General features: G+C 40.9%; 1 protein-coding gene across 6 annotated transcripts in view; it reads left to right on the top strand.

Annotated features, from left to right (window-relative positions):
• The window catches only part of PHACTR2 (phosphatase and actin regulator 2), a 129,357-nt gene that overhangs the window by 61,981 nt on the left and 41,620 nt on the right, over positions 1-25,756 (top strand). For all 6 annotated transcript variants that reach the window (XM_056486627.1, XM_056486625.1, XM_056486630.1 and 3 more), the window contains exon 2: positions 18,891-19,058. In XM_056486627.1, the coding sequence (XP_056342602.1) occupies positions 18,891-19,058 (168 nt within the window). The remainder of the gene's footprint in view (positions 1-18,890; positions 19,059-25,756) is intronic.

Raw genomic sequence — 25,756 nt, 5'->3', positions numbered from 1 at the left:
CACTGAATTAATAGTTTTAAAACACAACTGAGCTGAGTGCTCTTAATGCCTTGGGTCAATCACTGATGGATTTTAAAAAATACTTCAGCAAAGTATTAAAATTGTAACAGCAGCTAGAAAAGTGTTTCTGCTATGCAGTAATACCCCAACTTGCTGCCATTCAGTCCCATACGGAGAAGTAATTTCTGAACTACTTGTTGTTCTCTTGCTGCTTTGTACAACTGTGATAACCAGTGTCAGTGGGAAAAAGCTAGGGAGAAATGAGGATCTATGGGTACTCTATCACTCTATGGAAGTATAGGGTATGCTGCCAGTTTGCATGTAAGTAGAATGAGAATGACAGATCATTACAGGGTTAATTCCAAATTATCAATGATAGCTCTGTGAAAATGAAGTTTTCTATGAAAAGATAGGGGCTGTGTAGCCTTTTCCTTCTCTGATTCCTGCTTTGGTTTCATATTAATTGGAATGATGTTTTGCCCAGCAGAGTTAGTCTGTGATACAGCTGTCCTAACATGTGAAACTGTATGAGCAAAACCAGTTCTGTTCCCAAAGATCAGCCTGCATCCCTCACCCCTGAGAATGTGCTTTTTAAATTAGTGTTTTAGAATGTCTTCATTCTGACCATCTGCCCAAACCCAAACCCGTCAGCAAATCCTCATCAGGTAGATGCACAATGGTAATTTCAGTGTTTTTTAATCCTTTTTGTATTTTCTACATCTGAACCTTTTAGTGTGTTGCCCAGTAAAAGCTCTGGAATGGTGCAGAGGCCTTAGATACTGGTTGGGTTTTAGAGCCTGGGCTGTTGCATGAGCTATGCAAACAGATCATGTGCTTTATGATCTCGAGATAATTCACAAAAAATGCAGACAATCTCTAATATTTATTGATTTGAGCTAACTTAGTGATTTGTACTATTGGAATAGCTGTGATATATGATGAAACAATGTTTTCACTGCTATCATAATTTACACTTTCAGCTTAAAACATTGCTGACAAGACTTAGATACACTTTTAGGGGACTCTTTTTTTAGCCTAAGAGCTTTTTTTTATTGCTGGAAGCTTCAGCTCAGGAAGTGAGCTCTTGACTGGGGATTTGTCACCCCTGGTTTTATTTCTGGGGTTTGCAACGTTGTTGATGCACACTTAAATTATTTTTGTTTCTCTTGACCCTTCCTGCTGGGGTGGGGGACAGGGCTGGCTCTCTGTGCCTTGTGTCTGCACTGCTACAGAGCAAGTGCAGGCAACAGAAGGAAAGTGATTTGGATCTCAACTTCTGTTTGGTAGTCAGATCAACTAAGTAAAATAGCATTTGTCACAAGTGAAATTTGGTCTGAATGCCCAGGAAACCTCAGGGAGGGCAGCCTGTCAGAGAGTATGGTGTCTTGAAGAAACAAAGTACTGCAATGGGAGCCTGGAAGCCAGAATGTGGAAGGTTCCCTGCCTGTGGCAAAGGAGTTTGATAATCTCTAAGGTCCCTTCCAACCCCAAACATTCTGTGATTCCTAGAGCCAGGCTTTGCATTCAGCTCAGCCTGCTGCAGTGGGATGCACCAGTGATCTTCCCTCTCAAACCAGGAGCTGGGCAGGCAGTGCCCTGTGCCAGTGTCCATGTCTGCATCCTGTGCTGGCATACCCCAGTGTAAGTATTGTTGGGTGGGAGTCCATGGAAGAGCCCCAGCTGCAGTTCCTATAGGGAGTGAGATGCCCAGGACACATGTTTCTAGCCAGTGTTTGCCCCAAAGTGCAGCTTGTACATCTCTCACCCCTACTGTTAAAGGGATTTTAGTGCTTGGGCACCAAACAAGTGAATTTCACTCAGCAGCAGCTTCCTGAGCTAAAAACATGGTGTGATGTGAGCAGTAAGAGAGGGTTCAGTTTGTGACTCTTCTCCCAATTGCTCTCCTTGCTTATAACCCCCAGAGATCAACTTACCTGAAGCATCTATGTCATAACAAGCAATATAAAGTCACCCAGGCTTATTTTCCCTCCCATTTTCCCCCCCAAGACCCTGGATGAATCAACAAAGAAATGACACTTTCATTGAGTGCTTATGAAAGAGATTTAGTGGGATACAATCAAGTAATTTTTGTCACGTTGCAACTTAAAGTCCCTCTAAGCTGGTGGGAAATGATTCTTAGGTAGTGGCTGTCTTTATGAGGAGAAAAAAACCCAGACAGTTGATTGCCAAGAAATTAGATGTGTTTATATTATGCATTTATAATGTGTTATAATTTATTTAATTGTTCATAATTCAGAAATGGCTGTGCATTTCCTTCCCTGTAAATTCATTCAATGTGTCTGAAGATTACTGGTTTGTTTCTTGGAGTTTTATAGATTTATTGCATTTTCTGAGGGGAAGGAAGTGTTGGTTTTGGCACAGATGCTAAGAATATTCTTGTTCTGAAAATGTGAAGCAGTGTTCTAGTGCACTGCAAATCTGGCCTCCTTTATGTTGATACAGAGAAGGGTGTAGTGGTTTTCCTGCCTTACACATTTTACCACCATGCATGATTTTCCTACTGTCATGAACTGTTCAAGTGATTGTTAAAAAGAAGGAGAATATTGGTATTAACAATTTGTGCTAAAAATCCATACAATGTTTTAAACAATTGCAGTAATTTCAGGGTAGTTCTTGTGCTTAAATTATTGAAGGAAAGTTTTGGAAGGCTGGTCTGACTCTTATGAGAAGGCACTAGATTTGATTTCTTGGAAAAACCCTGCTGTTGTTTATTCTTGCTTGAATATTGCTGCTTTTGACACATAGAAATATGATATGGAAGAAATAAGTGGGACATAATAGAGACTCTGTGCAAGGGAATGAACAGTAGACAGCTAGACTGTGGATAAAGCCAGTTTCTTGAGAGCTGGACAAAGACCAAGAAGAAATAGTATTTACTTTAGTTGTAGGAGAAAGCAGTAAGAGAGCAGCAAAACATGAGCCAGCAAGAAAAAGAAAGAGATATTAACTACAAAGGGTTGCAGAAATTACCTGGCCGTCACTCTGCTTTTAGAGCTTTTTGTTGGGCAGTACTGTCATGTACCTGTGTCATGTTACAGAGAGAACATGATTCTGAAAAGAGGAAGAAAGTTTGTGTTGGCAAAGCCTAGGGGAATTCTCAGAAACCTGAAACTGAAAAAACAAGTATCTTGGACACTTGTGGCAACACCTCTCTCTTAACTCCCCCTGCACTTCTCTTCTTGCTGATTTAATTTTCCCATTGCTACCGGAGGCAAGAGGGGAAGAAGAGGAGGAGAGCATATTTTAGCCAGATCCAGCAAGATGAACAATGTGTTTCCGAAAGTTTAATGCACCTGGAAACTCTGTAGCTTAGTTTGAAGTGCATAGTAAGAAATGTGTTGAAGGAAAAAATATTTAAAGTCAGTGTTGGATCTCTAGGATTATGTATTTCTGAAGGAGAAAAAGAGGAAAAAAGCATGTACCTTTCCAGCTGACATCCATGAATGATGAAAAAACCTTGAGAATACAGGTTTAAGTCACTAGAAAGTATACAGAAGCTAAGCATTATTTTCAGTGCATTTTAAACCATTAACAAAAGCTTGGAACTTCTCAGGTTTCTCTAGTTAGTAGAAGCTGGACACAGAACTTGGTGTCTCTCGTTGCACACTGTATCTATTCCACAGACCAGTTTTTAGTCTGGCAATGGCTGCAGTGACTGCAGCTCAGCCCTGTTAAGGTGCAAGCCTTTCCCAGCTGCTTCAGTGCAAAAGCAGCAAGATCTGATAGCATGTAAGGATAGAGGCCACAGATAGTTACCCTGGCATGATCTAGAAGGGTTCATGTCACTCAGCTCTGAAGTCTTCCATGAGTATTAATCCATCGTGAAGATGGGTCTTGTGTGATAATTAAATATTGTTTTCCCCCCCATGCTACAGATGGAGCATGTCAGACCTGAAAGTGACAGATCATGGACATAAGTGAGCACAAATGACTGAAGTCATGCCATGGATCTCTGTGGTTTTACCTTTCCACCAGCTGTCCTTAGGGATCTGTTTGTAGAGAAAACATCTCTCTCTCTCTGTAGCTCATCCTACATTGCATTCAGGGTTTCCCCAACCACAGAAGAGAACATTGCAGGAAACATTGGATTCTCACCAGAAGGTGAGATGAACCAAAAAACCAAAATAGCATTGCTATATAAAATCCTTCATTAGGTGAGTTCCCCACGATGAAGGAATCAGCTGAAGACAGCTAGTGAATTATCCCACTGCTGTGGTTAAATCTTTCTTTAGCTTTTGCAGGCTCCTCAGCCCCTGCCTGCCTGTGGTTTAGCAGATAACATCATTACACCCTGACAGTGTTGGAAGGGAATGCTGCTGGCTAGCATATTTGGCAACCTGTTTTTTCCCCTGAGGACCTGTATATAGCAGCAGGGCAGAGCTGACACCACTGTCCTTATGTCAGAAGGGAGGTGTCTGATGGCATGGACGAGTTTTTCTTAACCCCCTAAGAACTGATACATCCTCTGTATATATTGGCCCAGAGGTTTCTTTCTTTCAGTTTAGATTTTTTTTTTTCTTGTCTGTGCAGTATATTCCATGTAAGACTGAGTGGAGAGAAAAGGAAGAACAGATGCAGAACTGCTAACTAAATTAGCCATTTCCTAAAAGCAAATTGCAGGCACTTCAATCTCATTAAAAAAAAAAAAAAAACAACATGGAGCCCATTCTTTCTTGTTTAAGTGATTACTTACATGTCCAGATATCAATGCAGGGAAAACTTGCAAATGTAGAGAGGTTTATTTTGTCTTACTGTGTGTATTTCCTTATAATTCAGTCTTTGCACCTATCATTTTTGGTGTCTTTTTTTAAAATTTATTTTCTAACATATGGAGTGGTTGCAAAAGTTTTGAGACAAAAAAATGTCTTTCTTGTGGGGTTAAAAAAAAAAAAAAATCTATGTTTGAGGTGACAAAGAGGGGAGGAAAACTGGGATAATGCTGAGGTGGTGCAAGAGATGCTTCAAGGAGATGGGTAGTAAAGTAGGGAGTCTTTTATGAGGACTTCAACCAGCTCTCTTTAGTCTGGCAGCTTACTGCCAAGTTAGGTGAGAAAGGCAACCATTAGTTTATCTTGATGCATTTATTGTTGGTGTCATATTGATGGCTCTTTTTCTGACACATTGCCAGGAACATTTTTCTTCTAACTAGGAATTGAGTGAAGTCCCACTGAGTGATGCATGTATGTGCTGAGTCACATATACTCATTGAAGTTTTTAGCATCAGACTAATATTATGATGTTATGTTTTTCTGTAAATGTCCATAACAAAATTTCAAGATAATTGACAATTTTTCAAAATATTTGTCGTGTCTGTTAAAATAGGGAAGCCAGAGGTCTGGTAGTAGCAATTGTTTGAGGTTGTAGGAAGGGTGCATGGAAGAAGGTGAGAGATAAAGCAATGCTCCCCAGAGCTCCCCAGTAGTAGAATAAGGCAGGTTCAGGATGTGTGGTAGGTTAAGAGTCCCTTCAATAGCAGGGGTTTACTCTGGGCCTCCCCAGTCTTGAGTCTTGCCATAAGAAGTAAATTTGATCCTTCTGTTTTGTGGATACAGCCCTACATTTCCTCCACTGTTTCTGTATCTACCTGAAAAAGAGCCCCTTGCATTAGACTGCATGTCAGTAAAATTAGGGATGAGAACGTTTCCTTGCACAAAAAAACTATGTAATTTTTTTAGTTATAGTCCTTGCAGTATTTTGACCAATTACTCACCTGTTCCTACCAGCAGAGTTTTGTACTTATAAAAACAATATCCAGATACACCCCAGACAAGTGCTATGACTTCATATGATATTGAGATTACATTCTTTTCTACAGCTTGACCAAAGCCCACCAAGGGCAGTGTTCTAGCACTGTGCATTTAGCCCTGGCTTTACTTTCTGGCTTGTTATAGCTGTGAAAGTGGCAGGATTATTAAAATATTATATGGAGTCAAAGGTCCTTTCTAAAAGCCAGCATGCAGGACCATGGATTCCAGAGTATTTAGTAACAAGGCACTTCCCTCAGCATGAATAACAGAGCCACTTCATATTTTGTGTTTGTGTTTTTCCATGCTTAGTTGCCTCCCTGGGGAGCAGGTGCTGAGCCCAGAGTGCTGCCACTGCTGGAAAAGGGAGCTGTGCATCCCTATGAGCTCCACACTCCAGCCAGGGGGCATTCCCAGCCTGTATGCTGACCCTTCTACTGCATAAAAGTGTGCAGTATCAGTGAAAAAACTGTGGTATTCCTAGAACATGAGCAAATTAGGCAAATACAGTCTTTTGTCTTGCTCTGAGTATGAAGAAAATGTGTGTGCCATAGTAATCCTTCCTCTTTTTTTCTTGTTATTCATTACTTTTTTCTCCTTAACTCTTCTCAAAGCTAAACTTCCCACAGAATTCAATTATACTCTAAAAGTCTGTGTTGGCATGAAAGATAATTAAAAGTCCACTCAAACCTTTGGTTCCCACGTGGTTTAAAAGACAGAAGTTTAAAGTTAGCAGAAAGGCTGACTGAAGTGGGAAGGCAGTGTGGGTGATGGAGCTGTTTGGATTGGAAGCTTTGAGGACACATCTGAAGGTTTTTCACCCTCCTCAGAGCAGGTGTTCTGAAATAGGATCCTATTTTCCCTGGTACCTTGACACAATCCATGGACCCTTTTCTTTAGTTGGCTGTTCTGGCATTGCTGAGCTGATTTGGCAAGGGCTGATTTACAGTGGATGGATGCTTGGCCAGGCTGCTCCTCCTCGTGCTGACATCTGTCCAAAAACTATAGGCAGCATGCAAGCCCTGTTGTATGGACCATGTGCATGCTCACAAACATGAAACTGAAGTGTTCTGGTTTAAATGAAAATACTTATAGAGCTGATTCTCAGTGACTACTGCTCATAAATGCATGAAATGTCATAATGTTTGTCAAAAAGCTCCTGAGTGGGATCCATCTTGCTTTTCTGTGCTTATCAGTTTAGCATGTTATTCATGATCTTATACAGGATTTTTTTTTTTAAAGAGACAGTTAACACTTGATTTAGTTTAATTTCATTCCTTCTAAAATAAGAAAATACTCAGTGAAGGTTAGTGGTGCTTTTCTAACATTTTTTTTAAATTTGAGTCAGACTGTGCTGCTGTGCTTACCTGTATTCTTTGTATTCTCCATTTGTATTGATATACAGAAAATTTCCTGCTAAATACAGAAATCTTCTGTTCTGCTGATCATGGCTTATGAATGTTTCATCACAATTCTACCATAGCTCTTGTGAGCACAGAATGTGAAAGACAATGCTTGCCCATGGTAAGGAGTTGTGTGGTGTAATGCACCAGTCCCATTTTGGGTCTCTCCTGGCGTTAAAATTACCACTCTCTCCCAAAGTTCAGCATCCAGCTAGGGTGAAAAGTGAGTACAGGGTGTAAAAATGTTGAATACATGTGCCAAGTACTTGAATGTTAGCAGGAGTGGGAGGGAGGTTTAAGGGAAATTGTAAATCTTTTTTCAAGGCAAGCGAAATGACTGAACTCTTTATCATTTCTTTTCATTTCCAAAATGTCACAGCTTCTTGCTAAGCTCAACAAAGTTGCCATCATTTATTTGTAAGCTGCTTGAAGGTGCTCTTATAAAGAATAATTATTAACCTTTCTATTTCAGAACCTGTTCTTACACAAAAGCGTTTTTCACTGGAGGTGGAGTTGCCAGGCAGTTTTTTTCAGTATGGCATAGAATTTTTCAGGAGGTATTTTCTGAGGGAAGTAAATTGCCAGGGATTGCAGGAAGGTCCTTCTGCTCCTTCTGTTGAGGTTGAAGCTCAACAGTTTCAAACATCACAGTCAAAGTAATGCTGGGGAGTGCCTCTGAAGACATTGTGCCTTGCAGAGGGGCTCAGGGACTGGGTTTGGCTCCTGCTTGCCATTCCAGGGCTCCAGTGTTCCCTCTGTGCCCACTGGGCATGGGGAAAAGATCATCCATCACCTGTGGGATCTCTGCTTTCCTTTCCCTCCTTGAATCCTTGCAGTGATGTTATTCTGGGGGCTGCTGGGTGGGAAGAGCAGAGACCCAAGCAAGCCTTGCCTGCCAGGATGAGCTCACGTCTGGGCAAACCCCTGGAGAGAGACCCTGGGGAAGGAACACCAGTGGAGAGAGAGACTGCTCCTTCCTTTCTGGGACACTTTGTCCGTGGGTTGATTCATTGTTGACTAAGCAGATAAATAGCCCTTTCTGTCCCTTGCTGGGTGAGTTGCAGAAAGCCCAGGGTGAGAAACAATTGGGTCAGGCAGAAGTTGCAAGCAGGAATTTCTTAAGTATTCCTGTGGGCTTTCCTAAGAAATGGCTCACTTTCCCAGGGACTGATGGAAACAGGCGAGCACTCATCACATAATGCTCCCTCTCTGGGAAAATGTTTGGTAGTAGTTTAAAAAAGAAAGCTTTATAGATCTTAAATAATGCCAAAGATGAATTTGGTGAAGATTGATACTGTCCATACTTTATTTGCAAGTATTTGGAATTTTCAGTGCTGCTTGGAGTTGCTAGCAATAGGTCCAGGGCTTGCCAGTCATATTTGGGTTTTTTTTGCACCACCTCTTTTATTTTAATCAGTTCTTATTGTTGCACTCTTAAGCACATGGCTAAATAGCAAAGCTTTTGTGCTCAATTCATCTGTATCAACAAGGTCATGGCACTTGTAATCATAAAACTAAAGAAACTTGATAATTGTGAGAACAGCTTCTGTTTCATTTGTTTTTTTAAGTAATTCATGTCACTGTTTAGTATTCTGGCTTGTAATTACTCAAGGGTCATGTAGCCTGGTTTACCTCTTAATAAGTGAGGAATAATAAAAATATATTTTTAATGAAGGATACACTTTTTTAAAGTTTTAAAGACAGTCTTAAAGAAAATACAAAACACAGTGAAGCATGGCATTCTATACTGTTGGAGTGACGCCTGTCTACATTAATCTGGCTAAAACAGGCTAAATTATTCTTGTTGTCTGTATTGGGTTTTGTACAAAGGAAATAACTTAATATATTATCTGATTCACAATCAGCCTGAATGTATCTTAATGGTAATTGGAAGGCTTAAAAATGTTTCATTGGGCTATGATGACTGCTAGCTGCTAATTCCACTTAGCAAAAGGAATGGCTTTCCTGCACAGCAATGCACTGATGCATGCTGGAGTAACTGGGGGGGCTCAGGTGCCCCTGACAGGCAAACAGGCATTTCCTCTGGTGCCCTTTGGAACTCTGTGTTCTGAAGCTAAGTACTGAATGAATATTGTTAGGCCATGTGGTAGTACAGTGCTGGAATGCACTGGTTGGGAGGAGGTGGGGTCTGGTGTTTTTTCTGTTGGTTTTTGCTTTCCAGCTGAAGGGATGCTCACCCAGCTCCAGCTAAAGCAGTTCAGTTTAAACTGGCACATAAAAGTTGAAGTTGGCATTTTGTTTTAGCCTACAGATGGCAAAGATATTTTTATGATTGCTTAAAATGCCCATGTCTGAATGAGAGTTAGAAAGGGACATGCTGCAAACAAACTCATAGGGCTTGTGGATAGCTAAATTTTTTTTAAAAAATGCAACAGCTGAGCAGGTGTCAATGAAAATCAGAAATCTGTTGTTCAAGCATTGTCTTTCATTTTATACTTGGAGCTGAAACAAGAATGGTCTTTCTGGTGCTTGTCCATGCTGCTCTCTAAACAAAGAGGTTTGATCTATGGCCAGCTCTCTTTAAGCACCATGGTAGTGCAGTCATTCATTATTAACAGAGACCAGAGGAGAAATGGAGGCCTCAAATACATTGGGAACAAGCAAGTGGGGAAATGAAGGTATCAATTATGTATCTGCCACGTTGATGATGCTCTTACAGAGCTGTTGTTGTCCCTAAGGGAAGAATCCACTGGGAGAGCAAAGCATATTCTCAGTGCCTTCTTTGACAAGATGACATCTCCCCAGCTGCAGCTTCAACAAGCCCCTTTCTTTGGCCCTTTTACCTCCCAGGAGTACTTGATGCTCTGGTTAGTGCTGGGCTGGTGCTGGATCTAAAAGGAGAGTGCAGCTGGCTCTCCCCCAGGGAAGGGGATCCTGGTTTCCAGCCCAGCCTCCACAAGTGACAAGCACCTGCGCCCCCAGGGTGTGCAGTGCACAGGGCAGGCTCCAGCCCAGCATCCCAGTGCCATGAGCTGCAGGGCAGCAGCTTTCTCATTTGTAATTTGTTCCAACTAAAGTTTTTTTTATTACCAGCACCTCACTCCCATAAACACTGATTTCATGGAAAGACTGAAGTAAAAAAACATATGTATGAATACAGCCTCAAACGTTCATGAAGATGGTACTACAATTCCACTGGGTTTTACTATAGTGATTTACAGTGCCATCACCTTGCTTGATGACATTACTGTTTCTTGATTGTGTAGGAAAGGGGCCATACTGGTTTTTAGAGTAAAACTGAATCCCATCACAATTGCATAGACTTGTCCTTTGACATTAATGTGTTCCTGAGTGTCCGAGTTTAAGCTGGCAAAAGAAGGGCAACTGGGCTGACAAATATGTCAGCTTGTGCCTGATTTTCCCCACCTTGGCCCTAGTAAAGAATGGGATACAGGGAATAAAACAGCTGTTTGCTGTGTGGCTGGGGATGAAGAGGGTAATGAAACATGATGCAGAATAAAAAGTCAGCTGCAACTTGGCGACTCCCTTTCCCTCATAGCAAAGAAGATGACTTAGACTGTATTAAGAATTATAATATTATATGTACAGAATGTTATGAATGATTCTTAAAGGCTGTGGTTTTAGAGTTGGCAACTTAGTATTTTGACTAAGAAGACTGTGTTTAATCATTAATAGGTTGTTCTGAGTATTTTGGAGTTTCACTATTATTGTTTATTCAAGCTCGTATCTAGCAACAAAGACAAGCATTTTAAAGGCAGCTAAAAACTGAACTTAAAAATAAACACAGTTCTCTCTACAAAGATGGCAGAGCTAAAAGCCTGTACAAATATTTGCAACGACAGCAACAATCAGAAATTTGCTGGTTGGGTTTTAAAGTGTTCTTGACCTCTCTGGCAGGGTTCTGAGGCCTGCAAGGTCACAGAAAGAGACTATTTGCTTTGAGGCTGACTTGCACACATTTGGACAAGTGCAATATGCTGTTTCCTGTGCTAGAAAAAAAGGTGTTGAAGTGCTGCCAGTAGAGAAGAAAATGTTGCTCTTGAAAGGCAACACAATGAGCTCTGGGCTGTCCTGTCCCAGGCATTTAATTACATGACTGATCAAATTGCTGCTAAGGTTTTGGGTATGTAAGTGTTCTGTTATTCATAGATCAGGAACTCCTTGTCATAGTACTCAGGAGTGGGGAAGCATTGGGGTGGGAGCCAACAAAACCAAACTGCTTTCAGATATATAAACATGTTAATTGTGAAAGGTTTGGTTAAAGATTGTAATAATAATGGGAAAAACACATGCAATATTCATACAGAGTTGTGTTTGGCAAGAGCACTGGATAGTCTGGAATGAGTCCTCTTTTTCATGAAGAGGACTGAAGAGGAAAACAGCTAATGATGTTAGCCCTTCAGGTGGTCATTGCTTCAGCACTGGATGTGCTGGAAGCATCAGAGCATCTCATACCTGTTGGCAGTGAGCTCAGGTGATCACTTCCTGGCAGAAGTCTTCCCTCTCTTCACAGACTTCTCTCCCCTCCACTCTTGTTCTGTTCCTGCCCCAGCTCAATGATATACCCTCTACATTTCTCCAGCTCAGAAGTAGGAGCTGGCTCAGTTTCAGAAGCCCAGACAAAAGGCTATTTTTCTTTTGTCTCAAAGCAGTGATAATGTGCATCCTTACAAATGGTCACCAGCATGGCTGGTGGTTCACCTAATGTTTCTGTTGTGGTGGTGCTAAAACACAGGCTGACTGGAAAGCCACTTCCAGTGTGAGCAGCATCTCTGTAGAGCTGTACCTGTGTGCTGCCTCTGCCTGCAGTGGTGATGCCTTCTGGGACAGGCAGGGATCTGCAGGGGAATGCCTCTGTCTCTCCAGGGGTATCAGAGGCATGTCTGAAAGGCATCAGAGAGGGATCAGCAGCTGAGTCCTCTAGCCAGTGATGCAGAGTAGGTGAGTTAGCAAGATCATCTCCTAACATCCTACAGCATCTCCTCTGGGGTGATGTACAGCTCCAGAGGAGCCAGCCAGCTGAGACCTGTGATGCCTTAGCTTGCTTAGGGATGGAGAAGAGTGGAGCTATAAATGGCCCAGAGTAACTTTGGCCACACTTGTACTGTTTTGCTAGGTTTTTGGCTCAGAGTGGACAGTGAGTAGCTAGGGCCACCTGAGGGTGTGACATACCTGCAGCCCCATCTTTCCTGTCATGCAGCTGGCACTGGGCATCCTCCCCTGCCTTCCCTTGCCTCAGCAGGTGCTGCTGCTGCCAAAGCCAGCCATCCAGGGGCTCCTGGCCTGTTTGGGGCAGATGGAGAGTACATTGCTGCTAGCTGGGGAGGTGGAAACCAGGGCCAAAGGCTTCCCTGTGACTCTCCTCACTCAGTTTAATCTCAGCATTGGTATAACACACATATTAACTACTGATAAGGTGGTTGTTTTTAATCCCTTTATCACCACACAGGAAAGGAGCCACAGGTGCTTCAGTTTATTTTCACACTTCTAGCCAATATCTGCTGGGGAGATTTACCACTTTGCCTGCAGCTAAAAAAATTCATTGTAAATTTATTACTGTTATTTTTCTCCCTCATATTAAGGCTATGCCAAGAAAAGTCACTAAAGAAGTATTTCCAGTCTTGCAGTTCTGGTTTTCTGATGTGATGTTTTAAAATATCAATTCAGAATTTAATAATATGAGTATATGCAGCTTACTCTTAAGTGAAATTACAAAATCATCCCCAAAAATATTTAAACTCTAAATAGAAATATAAACTGTTGTGCTCCAAGGAGATTTATCCCTTAATATTTAGACACAAGGAGCATTAATTTTCAATTAGCAGCTCAGTTGCTCAAAGTAGTTTGGTTGCTCTTTTATGTACACTGCTTTTAGTTGTTTTTTCTGTCCTCCCACATCTCTGTTATTGTGCCTGGATTTTTTTTTCCCCTTGTTTTTGTGGAGGAGTTACTTTGACCTTTGATATGATGTTTCGTATATCTGGAAAGTGTAACTATCTGGAAACTTTCCATTTGCTGACTTTTTTCTCAAATATTGAGGTTGAGGAAAAAAAGAATAAGCATTCTGCATTAAACCTATGATCCCTTTTCTTCTGGTTAAAGCCAGCCAGGGTGAGAGAGGAGGTAGCAAGAAGATTTTCAGCCAGATTTCTTTCAAATCTGTATAACAGGACAGCTGAGCATTTGCTTGTTCCTTCTTTGGGAAGATGGAAGTGTGGAAGCTAAAAATTTTATTGGAGAGGAGGAAGAAGTTGTGTAGCTGTTCCAATAAGGACTGCATGTTGCCAATATGTAAATAATTAATTTACAAACACACATTTGTGGGCATATTGCAAGCATAGGTCAGATCTTTATGGGTTTTTTTCAGACCTTAAGAGAATCCCTGATGTGTTTTGACATAAGAACCAGTTGACAAGAGAGGTTGTGTGATTGTAGAGTCTGACTGCTGTGCTCAATGTGCTGTAGGATGCACCCAGCTCAGATCAGATGCCAGTGTAGATGGAGCAGAAGAGCTCAGAACCATGAGATTTCTGCATGGGAAGTGTAATTTAGTGAGGCTGGGTAGCCCTGACTGGCTGTGTTGCCTTTGGAATTTCTAGTGTCTCTACAAAGTATTCTCCAATCATAACTTTGCTGATTTTTTTTTTTTTTTTTTCCCTGTAGAATTAACCCCAAGAGAGTGAAAACTATATTGTGAAGTAACACTGAAGGTGGATGTTACAAGTGTGTTATCTGCATTTGGGATGCACTAGCAAGAGACAATTTGTGGTAATGATAACCTCTAACCTGACAAACCAACCATCAGCACTCGAGTTGAGGTGGTTATTATGACCAGGAAATAAAAAAGCAATGTTTTTGCACTTTACCCCAGTGGTGCAGCAAGCACATGTCAAGCCCTAAAGTTAACCCTGTTTTGTTCTGTTTCTTGTGTAATTAGTGGGAAGGCCAGGTCAGGTCCCTTGCTTGCTTGCTGGGGATCAGTGTCTTGCAGGACTAGGGCATTCTACCTAAGAGACAGATAGCTAAATAAGCTTTTCCAGGCCTTCAGCCAATTAGTCCCTGGTGTACAGCTAAGAAAGTGAGAACTAGAATAAATACATCATTGTTTGTAACACTGCCCACTGCAGAAGAGAGCAGTGTGGCTGAGCATCCCTCTGAGCCACAGGGCTCTTTGAAACATGGAGCCCTGAGCATCCATGCCATGACTTTCAGGGAAACACAGGCTTCCTCTTGTCCTTTGAAGTGCTTGTGTAGCAGCACCTGTGCTTTTTGCAGAGCTTAGGTGGGGGCTCATCACAGGCAGAACAGAATGTGGTCTTTTGGGCTGAATTTTCCACTCCTGCTGTGTTTGACTTTCTGCAGCAAGTTAACATTTTGCTTGTGGAAGCAGTGGGAGTTGCAGGGTTTGGACTTGAAGCCTTTTCTGGACTTTGGCACTGCTGATCCAAGTGTGATTCCAACAACCCCAAAGGCATTTGTGTGTGTATCCTTGTAGAAACCTGGAGGTATTCAGGCCATCACCTCCATCCTTGCTGTGGTTATCCTAGGAGGATTCCCTCTGGCTCTTCCAGGGCAGCAGCCAATTTCTCTATGAAGTAGCCACTACCCAGCCTGTTTAGCTCATTGCCAGCAGGAGGTCCAATTAACATTTGGCAATATTGGCAGTTCCATATGGAAACTACCACTCTGCCGCCCACATTTGAACTTCAGCTTTTTTCCTTTCATTTAATTAAAACACAATCAAATCAATTAGCTCATGACAGAGTTTCTCTAAAGCTAAACTCCAGATGTATGGCAAGGCAAAAGCATGCAGATGCCAATTCATTGTGCTGCCTGGAGGTAGATTATATCTCTCTCATTTGCCAGTTTATCCACCTTGGATTAGCTGGGGGTTTTTTTCCCTTCCAAGTAGATTAAAAAAAATCAACAACAACAAAAGACCAAAACAAAACAAAAACACCCACAAAACAAAAAAATGTGAGAAAGAAAAAAACAAAATTATTTCCATCTGGTTTGGGTCAGGAAAAACAATAATTTGAGATACTTATTGAAAATGACATTTATAGTGTCAGAATGACTTCTGATTTTTAATGACTACGTCAAACCTTTTATCATGCAGTGTCTTGAAGTTTGCCAGCAAGCTTGAGGAATAAGTAGCTTATACTCTATAGCAAGTTGATGACTTACTGCTAATTAGGGATAATAGGCATCTGCAAAAAAGTGTTCATTTTGCTGGCATAAAACCATGATTTCCAACTCTGTGCCCTCTGGCAAGGCGATATAGAAAATCATATTGTTGTCAGAAGAGGTTTTGAGGTCTCAATAAACCAAGATGACTTTTGCAGCACATTCCTGCCAGGCAGCAGGGTGTTGTGAGAGGAAGAGAAAAAAAGGTTGTACTAGCTAACTGGTAGTTAATAAGCACAGAAATTGTATCCAAATGCACTTGTAAGGTAACTCTGAACCAGCACCAAGGCAAATTCCACTGCATTTCTCAATTCATTCGTGGTTAGATATGGCAATACCCTGAGTCACCTGTATTCTGATAGGATGAAAAGGTTTTCCTCACCATACTCTGAGTGATGTTGTGACACCATGGCAATACTGCAAGAGAGCTATTGCTAGTGGAATATTAGGCACCAGTGCCTTGATTTCAGTGGGGCACTTGATTCTGTGCTTTTTCCCCTCTTGGTTATGTTGTCCAGCAATAGGAGGAGGACTTTTCTCTTATCTTGCCACTCCTAACCTTGCTGTATGGATCCAGAGCAGAGTTGCAGTGCAGGTGGGTGAGCCTTGGCTGATGTTGGTGGGAGAAGGGATTGCAGCAGGAAAGATGCAGCACAGTGGGGGAAGAGAACTTGATGTTCTTGTACTTAACAGCCATGATGTGAAAAATAATCCCTTAAATATATACCACTACTCCAGCAGGATTGGATTAGGTCAGTTGTGTAGAAAGGTGCTGGTGAGGGGAGTGCAGGTTAAGTTCTTCTGAAGGCTTTTTATTTTCACTGCCAAGAGAAAAAATACAGAAGTGAAAAATACAGAATATCTTTTTGAAGATGTTGGGAAGAAGGCAGGATTTCAAGACATTATATACAAACAAAAGAGTACCACAAGTCAGCAAGCTCCTCTAAACCTTGAAAAGCCAAGATGTTTCTTTTCCAATCAGTGAATATCTAATGTTTATAATGAATAATAGAGGGTAGATAAGTTCTCTGAGGTGAAAAACACACCACTTTATTCTTGAGTAGTACATGACCTATAAGGCAAATAGTGTGCATATGAAGCATCAGTTTCCTGTGGATATTTCAAACAAAAAGATTTTTGTAAAGACCTTTCCATAAATGCTCTGAAGCGTCATTGCTGAAGTTGTGGGTTTTTTTTCCTAAATAGCTTATTAATTGATTAAATGTGCTGACTTGTGAATATATATGTATACACATAATATATGTGCTTTTGAATGTAAATAATTTTTTTTCTAGACATATTACTTTATCTTAGATTATTTCTAAAGTTAGTCTGTGATATCTGGCTATACTTATTCCTTATTTTCAAATACATATTTCAAATGAGGGAATTGGTACAAGGTCCATGGATTAGCAAATTCCCAATTTTGAACACTTGTTGAACTCACTAGATAAATGAGAGACAATGCCTGGCTCCTGTCCCAGGACAGAACTCCACACCAACAGATCCTGGTCTCTTTTCTTCACGACTTCACTTCTGAGTGTTTGGATTTACTCGTGCTGATTTCACTGAGAAACTGTGTGTTTCAGCATCCCTTGGCACCACGGGAATCTTGGCTGGGAGGGACTCAGAGGTTACTTGCAGCAGGACTGTTCCTGACAGTAGGTGAGGTCAGCCCCAGAAGGAGCTTTGGAGATTTGCCTTAGGAGCCTTCAAATCCTCCCAGGACCTGTTCCAGTCCTGCACTGCCCAACTCCTGGTGCTCTCCTTACCTCTTACCTGGCTTTTCCTGGCTGCAAACTCTGGCCCTCATCCCTTCTTACATCAGCTGGAATTGCAAGGATAAATTTTTCTCTCCTGTCTTTGTACATACACTCCAAATAACTGTAATTCTCCCTTAGGTCCACAGTTTCCAGCAGAGGCTTCTGTATTCCATGGGGGACTGCACTCTACAGGCAATGCCTGTAAGCCCAGACAAAAGTGCAATCCCTAATTTCAGACAAGGCACCCCTGCAGGGCTCCTGTGCCTCTCTGCAGAGCTGCTCACTGCCTTTGGTGATCTCCTCATCCTCCACCTCTCACCTGGCTTCTCAGGGTGTCTTGGGGGGTAGCTGATTCATTTTAAAGCAGTCTTATTTTAAATCTCTCTAAGGTTTTTCTTGTTCTCCAGAGTACACAGGTGAGGAAGTTTATCACTAGTTTTAATTTCATAGACTTCAATGAAGTTATAAAATGAATCTTTCTTCCCAGTAGTTTATTTCAAAACATTGGAAATAAAGTCTCTTGGACTCTGTTTTCATTATGTCAGCTTTCTCACATAAGAGATTTTTTTTTTAGCATCCTGGATCAATCTAAAGCCTAGGACAAATATAGGACTCATTAAATGTCATTTGTATGAGAAACAGAATAATAAGATTGCACTATGATGTTATGTGGCTGAATAGGAATCTTTTTAACAGCTAGGACACAGGACCAAGATTCAGGAAGCTATTTGACAAACATAAAATTAAGCACTTAACAATTCTGTGCCTCATATTTTCCATCCGTAAAATGGGGACATTGATATTTCTTTCTTTGAATAGATTTCTGATTTAATGATCAATGATTATCATTCCTACTGTTCAGAGTGGCATCAACTCTCTTCCGAATTGGTTATAATTAGAATGTTTAGATGAATGAGAGCAGTTACAGAGCCTATATGCCACAAACACTTAAGGCCATGATTAATTTTGTGTCTCTAAATAATGTCAGTTACTTCATTGTTCATAGGAGTAAAATTCAGCACATTGGAAGTGTTTGCAGGACTACAAATGGAAGGCTTTAAGAAACCTTAATTCTTAAATAGAAATAAATAATAGTAGATTTCTCAGGGTAGTTTATTTTAACTGTATGCTACAGCATGTTGTGGGATGAGTCTTGATTTGTTTCATAAAACTCAAAGTTTGATCATTGATGCTAAGTATTTGCTTTCATATCATTCAATATGTTTTTGCAGTAAAGAAATCCTTCTTTAAGTTTTGGCTTCAGTTCAAAAGCTTGTTGTTAAATAGGCTTTGTTAATAAGAAGCCTGACTCATGGCAGGCTGTGCTGGGAAGGACTGATTACCTGGGATATCGAACAGACCTGTTCCCATTCCACTGCCAGAACAGTTATCTTTAGAGCTTGTTTGAGAAAGGTTTCATTTTACCCAAAAGAAACAGTTTATGTTTTCACATTGCAAGGGTTTTGTTTTCTGTGTGATGATAGCTAGTTATTCAACTTTACCAAGGATTGGGAAAAAGTCACCCAAACATTTGTTGAAGGAAATTCTCCTGTAGTGATAGAAAACCACCAGACTGTGCAAATATGCCAGATGAGCATCATGAGAAGCAAGTTCTGGACAGCTGCAGTTGAGGTGCAGAGAAGCTGTGAAGCCCAGGACTGCCTTCTGGAACAGGAAAAATCCATGTTGATGCATATACAGCCTGTGCAATCTGTAGTGGAGGAGTTTAGCTGTTTGGTACTATTTTGTTTTCCATCCTTCAGTTATTTTTATTTCTTTTCTTTATACAGTTGATGGTTTGGACAAGGCTTCGATTGCTAACTCAGATGGACCAGCCCCAGGATCCCAAACTCCCCCCTTCAAGAGGAAGGGCAAACTCTCCAACATTGGCAAAATCTTTAAACCTTGGAAATGGCGGAAGAAGAAGACCAGTGATAAATTCAGAGAAACATCAGCAGGTATGTCTGTGGCCCTTTGGTGGCAAATAGTAGAAAACACTGTGATGGTTTTGCAGGCTAATATTTGAAAAGCTATTTGAACTTGGTTAGATGGCAGGGATTATTTAGGCACAGGATTTGACATACAGAAAAGGAGTTTGATCCTTGGCAAGGAAAAACTGAGCCTTGTTCAGCTTCTGTCCTCTTGAACCTATCACCTAAAATACACAGCTGATTTGTTTACTATATATATCCTCAAATATATAGGAAAATCTCTCTGTCCTCCTGGTAGTCAGTGTCTTGAATTATGAAGCAAACCTTGCCTTCATGGGGACAGAAGCTTGGGGGAGAAGCAGAGGTAGCCATGCCCAGCAGAACAAGGATCAGCTCTGCAACCCCTGCCTTCACAGAGGCTGCTCTGCCCCTTCACTTCCCCACTGACAAGGCTGGAAGGATGGTGTGAAATCAAATGCTGTGATGGAATGATATTCTGTCTGAAAAAGAGGGGTACTGAAGGCTGGGATTTAGTTAACCAAACATAGTTGTTTGGGGCCACCTGAGATGCCCTAGGGTGTCCGGCTGCTCTTCAGAAGGTTTGATATCATATTTGTCATCCCTGTGCAGACAGCTCCAAAACCCTGGGGCATCTGAAATGGCTGTAGACATCCATGTTTAGCAAACTGAATGCCACCCTGCATATGTGTGTGTGTCTTTGTGTCACTGCTCTAGCCAAACTTTCTCTACAAAAATCCCAAACTTTTGATTTGGGATTCAAACACTTGATGTTGTGGTTTCCCAAACTTGAGTCTAATTAGAGTCCAGTGAGCTTTTGTGAGCTCTTTAGATCCATTGCCACAGTGCAAGCTGCCTGTCTACTGTCTTCCAAGGCTGTAGGCAATAAAACCAACAGCAGTCTCCCAAAGTGTTTTCAGTAGGCTTCCCTGAACTCTTAGAAATACACTGCTTGACACTTTAAACCCATACCAACCCCTGACAGTTACAGCAATAAGCTCTGTGGTTTGACAGCGAAACTTCTAAAACAAACTTTATTTACACAAAAAGTAAAAAGAAGCCATTTGTTCTGGTGTCTTCATCACTCCAGATGCCAGCTGAAGTTTTGAACAGATTTCTGAGATCTTCCAATACTTCTTTCTCTCCTTTTTTCCTTTTGATTTTTTTTCTTTTCTCACATACCATGCATCATACTCCCCATAATTTCTTCTACTACTGCAGTAAAAAAAAAAAAGTAAAATTAAATCCCCTCAGTCTGATATCTCTTTCATTACTTTCCCTTTCCTTCAGTTTTCCCAGCACTTTTATCATATTGCTAAAGCAAAATTATTTCTAGTTAATGATTCCTGATTGTTCTGCAGCTTCTCCTGGACAGGTATGTGATTTTCTATGCAATGGGTTCTTCAGAGTACTGACCATTTATAAGCTGTGTTTACAGAGATTACCTAAACTTTCACAACCTATTAGCACATGTTAAATAATAATGCATGTATCATTTTTCAATTATTTTTTTAAAAACTAATATCTGGTAAGTTCATGTTAAAGATAGTATTTCTTATGTTGTATTGTCTTTCTTCCGAGGGCCTGAATCCAGTCTTGCAAGCATGATGCATCAATTCCTATAATACCAAGGCAAAACATGTGTTTGTATATCTTTTACAAAAGCAGGAAATGAAGTACAAAGAAATTAAGGTCAACATTTTCAAAAGTGCCTCCTTAGATACTCACTTCTACTTAATTTGCTGGTCTTGTTCATGATGTTGTGGTCCCTCAAGACGCTGATTTGCTTTTAAACTGTGCATAGGATCACTTATGCTTGTGTGTGTGCTTCAGGTGGGGCTTGGAGCTTGAATTGAGAAGTAGTTTGAATTGCAGTCATCCTGCCTTAGATGGTAATTTCAGGGATGAGTAAAAATAGTATTCCCCATGTTTCTTGAGGAAATATACCCAGGACCAATGGAGACTGAGAAGATGCATTTACGTGGAAGTTGCCTCTTGTTGCTTGCAGCAGAAGAAACTTGCTTATCTAACTTGAGAAGGAAATGGGAAGACATCCATTCAAAATAAAAATCCTACAGGATATCCTCTTCCTCAGACTACTCCATCAGAGGTGTATTTACATTACCAAGTGGGGGCTGTGTGTATGCCTGCCTCTTACATGCAGGAAATCCATTTCCTGGCCCGGGACCATGGGAGAGAGCAGGATGATCCTCCTTTATTGCCAGTTCTCTTCAGCGTGGTAAATCCACATGCAGCTGAAGAAAGGGTTTCTTCTAAGACAGAATGTGGGCTGTTGGAAGGGGCTCTCATTACTTTCTGTGAGTTTTCAATAGGTTTTTTGGAATAGGTTCTTGCTACAGCCTTGCCAGGACATGTACTATGGAGAACTTTTTGTCTTAGGAACAACTGGAAGATATTCGTAAACAGCAAATACCACAAACATCAAAAAGGGAGGGATGTTTAGATGTAAGATGTTAATATCTGTGCCAGTGTGGGAATGATGGCTGGAATTTTTCCCTTTAGCAATGTATTTTCCACGCTCTATCTCAGAAAATCTATTCTCTGGGCACTGGCTGTATGCTTTTTGCCTAGAGGGCTTTCAAAATCTAGGAAAAACAAACATAAAATGCCATCATCCCAAGGGTTTCTCTCCTCTGCAATGTTTTGCTGTGAAGGAAAAGGCAGAAGTTTGTGTCTTGGCACAAAATAGATGCCACTTCAAAGCTTCACTGCAAAAGTATATACAGAGAGGGATCAGAAGGCAATTTTAGCTCTTACTAGGTCAGAGAAAAATTAATAATCAGAATTCTCTCAAGCTTCTTTTAGAAGAACAAAACTAAATACTGGAGAATATCCAGAATCTCACAGCACTCTTCGAGTCAAAGAATGGGTCTTAAGACTGCCTGAGGTTTGCAGCTGCTGATCATCACTAAGCAGTCTTTTTTGATGGGATGAGGAAAGGGGGGAGAGAGAGAGAGAGAGAAGCTGCTTTTTGAGGTAAACTGTTCCCATTATTAGTGTTACTATTATTTGTATTGGGCAAAAAAAAGCAAATATTTGCTTTTTGAAGGGGAATAGGATTTACTGGAGTAAATGAAGGCTGCACACAATAGAATAAATTTACATCCTTTCTGATGGTTACAGAAGTAACCATCTGAAGTCAGGGCAAGCTCTGCTTCTGAGTGGAACAGGGGAAGGATTTTGACCTGGGATTTTCTGATTCTTCTGAAGAATGAGACTGGAGCCTGCCTGCCTGCCTCACCTCAGCCTTCTTCAGTTGGCAAGGACTCATAACCAGTTACCCTCACAGCCAGGACTGACCTCTTAGTAATCAATCTCAATACATGCATGTACACAGATGGAGAAATTGTTCTTTCCATTTTATTATTGCTTAAAGTTATAAACATTATGTTGGTGTTCATGTTGAAATTTTTTATTCATCCCTTTCTATATACACATATATATCTACATATCATGTATATGACAGACATGTTGAGATATCTACATATTCATGTAGAGATATATTTATATATATATTCTTATATATACATATTGCAGAAAAGATTTGTATGATAGCATTAGCTGGTCACTCAGCCTAATTGCACAGAGTTTTAAGAGTCCCAGACAAGTCTGCTGAGCTAATTACTTTTGGCTACTGTTATGTTTCAGTAGGCTTTCCTAAAATGATAGAGTTACAAAGTCAAGCATTCAGAAGTCAGGAGACGTTTGAATGATGGTGCTGGGCAACAAGATGGTACAAAATACTTGACTGTGTAATCTACATAATCTAAAGTCTGTAATAAACCATAAGTTATTATGATGAGTCCACTGACCCAGTATAAGTTCCTAAGTTGACAGGCTACTCTTATACAAAGGGACATATTTTTGCCACTTTGATTCAAATTAAGATTCTGCTTTTTTCTTTGTAGGACTTAAAATTATGATACTAGTAGTGAACACTAGCTTGATTTTTTATGTTCTTTCCATGAGCCAAGTAATATTTTAAAAAAATTATCTTTTCAAGCTGAATTAATTGAGCTTAATCAGTTTAAATAAAAACACCAATCATGGCTAGCATTTTAGAAGAAGGAGGCCTGGGACTTAAGCTTCTTATCTGTTCACAAATTTTCTAATGTGTGAAATGGAGATAGTTATGTCCCAGGGTTGTTATGAAACCTGTGTAACTTATGAAATGCTTTGAGGTTTTTTAGCTGAAGTGTAAGTGGTTCATACCTTTTAATGACAATTGGCATTTCCCATGATAATTAATTCAATGCAGTTTTTAATTCAATGTTGTAGAACTGAAAATTATATCATCCTGAAAACTAGAGAGACATTAATGGGGGAAGGTCTGATTCAATGTTCTTAAACTTGATGGCATTATTGTTTTCAAGTGGCATTGAATTGTCCCACAGATATGTAAGAGATCATCTCATTTCACTGTCCCCAAGAAAACAGATGTACAAATGAAGCAGAGAGGAAAAAAAGAGTGGAAATTAAATAATATTTGTAATGCTGAAATAATAATAAAATAATATTTATAGTTCCAGCAATGAAACAAGTATAAAGTGCGTGCATAAGGTGTTCATCCTTCAGGGCTGTGTCAGAGGAGATTTCACCATGCATGTGGATGCATCTGCTCTCCATCCCTGCCTGTCCACATAGTCCTGTGTCTTCATGACCCCCCATCTCTTTTAAAGCAGTCTTTGTGGGATTGCTTCACTCCATGAAAAACTCTCTGCAAACCTGGGGATTGCTCCTGTGCCATGTGTGACACGCAGTTGCAAGGTCCATGCTTCAACAAATACAGGGGTAAAACTGGGAGGGCTTGTGGTAATTTAGGGGTGGGACCCAAGCAGCCTAACTTGATCAGAGTTCAGGTTACCACAGTCTCCCTGTGGAGGGTGGCTGGTACTGAGAGTCTGCAGCCACACTCATGGGCTCCTTCATGCTGTCAAGTGTGACTGGAATGCTGCAGAGCTTTGACCTTTAATGTTATTAAACATTACAAGAGCCCTCTTGTACCTAATTATATAGACACAGACTTAATTCCAGCTTACTTGTTCTTGAGCCAGTAATGCTTGCATTTGTGAGCTCTTGATCTCACAGGCATGAGTAGCTGGAACTGGACTGGTCAAAATGTTTACTCCCTCCAGCTCTTCTGCCAGGAGTTGCTGCTATTTTGATGGAGAAATGCATCCTGTGTTGAGGAGTTGCTGAATGCCTGCACTTTGCAGTGTGAGAGGTAAACCTGGTACTGCAGATTCGGGAAGCACAGAATCTTAGGGACTTACACAATGATAAAACAAGGGGGAGTGGCTTTAAGCTGGAAGAGGGCAGGTTTAGATTAGATGTTAGGAAGAAATTCTTTACTTTAAGGGTCATAAGGCACTGAAGAGGTGCCCCAGAGTTGTTGTGGATGCCCCATTGCTGTAGGCATTGATGACCATGTTGGATGGGACTTTAGGCAACCTGGGTTAGCAGAAGGTGTCCCTGCCCATGGCAGAGGGGTTGGAATGAGATGGTTTAAGGTCCCCTCCAGCTGAAACCCAAATTCTGTCATTCTGTTCAAGCATCCCCTTCCTGATGGAGAAGGGGAGTGGGAAGCTGTAAGCAGTGATGCCTTCAGGCACCTGAGGTCAGCCAGTCTGGTTGTGTCAGCAGCTGGGTACCTGCTGCTGGGAAAGGTGTCACTCCAACTGGGCTGGTACAAGTGAGATAATACCTCTTGCAGTGTGTTTAATCACTCTGCATACAACAATTAGACTGACCCTAGAGAGTGTTTGAATTAGTAGATGAGACAAATAGCCCCACCCCATAGCATTAATAGGATGAAGTCCAGCACAGCTGAAGCTTCACTGCCCTCAGCTTGAGGTCCGAACGTCACATGGATTTTGATGTCCGTGTGTAAACTGAATCAGGATGGGAGACTACCTTTTCCTACCAGGATTTTACAAGTGATGCTCATATTTTGTGAACATTATGCACCATGGTCCCGTGGATCATTACAATAATGTCCCAGACCAGGTTGGGTTGTCCCCATCAGTTTGGGGATGGGATGCAGTGTGGAGCTATTCTATTTTGACATCTGTAAATGCTTTCCCTATAAAACTATTCAGCATTTTTCCCATGGGAAATAAACATAATAATTAGAATGCTTCGTGCCACAGTCTTGGGTTTTTGTGTATGCTGTTTCTTTTTTAACCTAAAACAGGATGCTGTATACTTTTTCCATGAAAGCCAACCAGCATCGATCGATGAGGGTGTTATTTCTTTTTAGAACAGAACTTTCTGGCTTCTGTTAATGGTTGTTTTTGTTGTTGGTTTTGTTTTCTTGTTCTGTTGGGTTTTTTTTTCTCTTTAAACAGCTTGCATGTCACAAGGGCTACTCTTACAAATTTCTTGCTCTGAGCAGGATTTGTGTCTCACTACTCAAAAGCTGTAGGAAGCAGATGGAGGTATCTCCAGCTGAGCTACTCAGTCTAGTCAGTGGGGAAAAAGGCACTTTTACATGCTAAGTGCCTATGCTAGGATGAGTTCAATTTCACCCTGAAAGTACCTTTTTCCATTGACCATAAAAGAAGCCTCAAGGAGATTTGCTGAGCTAAAGATATTGGAACATATGAGTCCCCACTTTCTGTGCCTGAAATTGCAGTGCAATATTTTCAGAGACTGTGCATGAAAACTCAGACCACTTCTCTTGCAGA

This window comes from Oenanthe melanoleuca, chromosome 3 (assembly GCF_029582105.1).
Source record: "Oenanthe melanoleuca isolate GR-GAL-2019-014 chromosome 3, OMel1.0, whole genome shotgun sequence".
NCBI classification, from domain to species: Eukaryota; Metazoa; Chordata; class Aves; order Passeriformes; family Muscicapidae; genus Oenanthe; species Oenanthe melanoleuca.
This window is presented reverse-complemented; position numbering and strand designations above follow the sequence as displayed.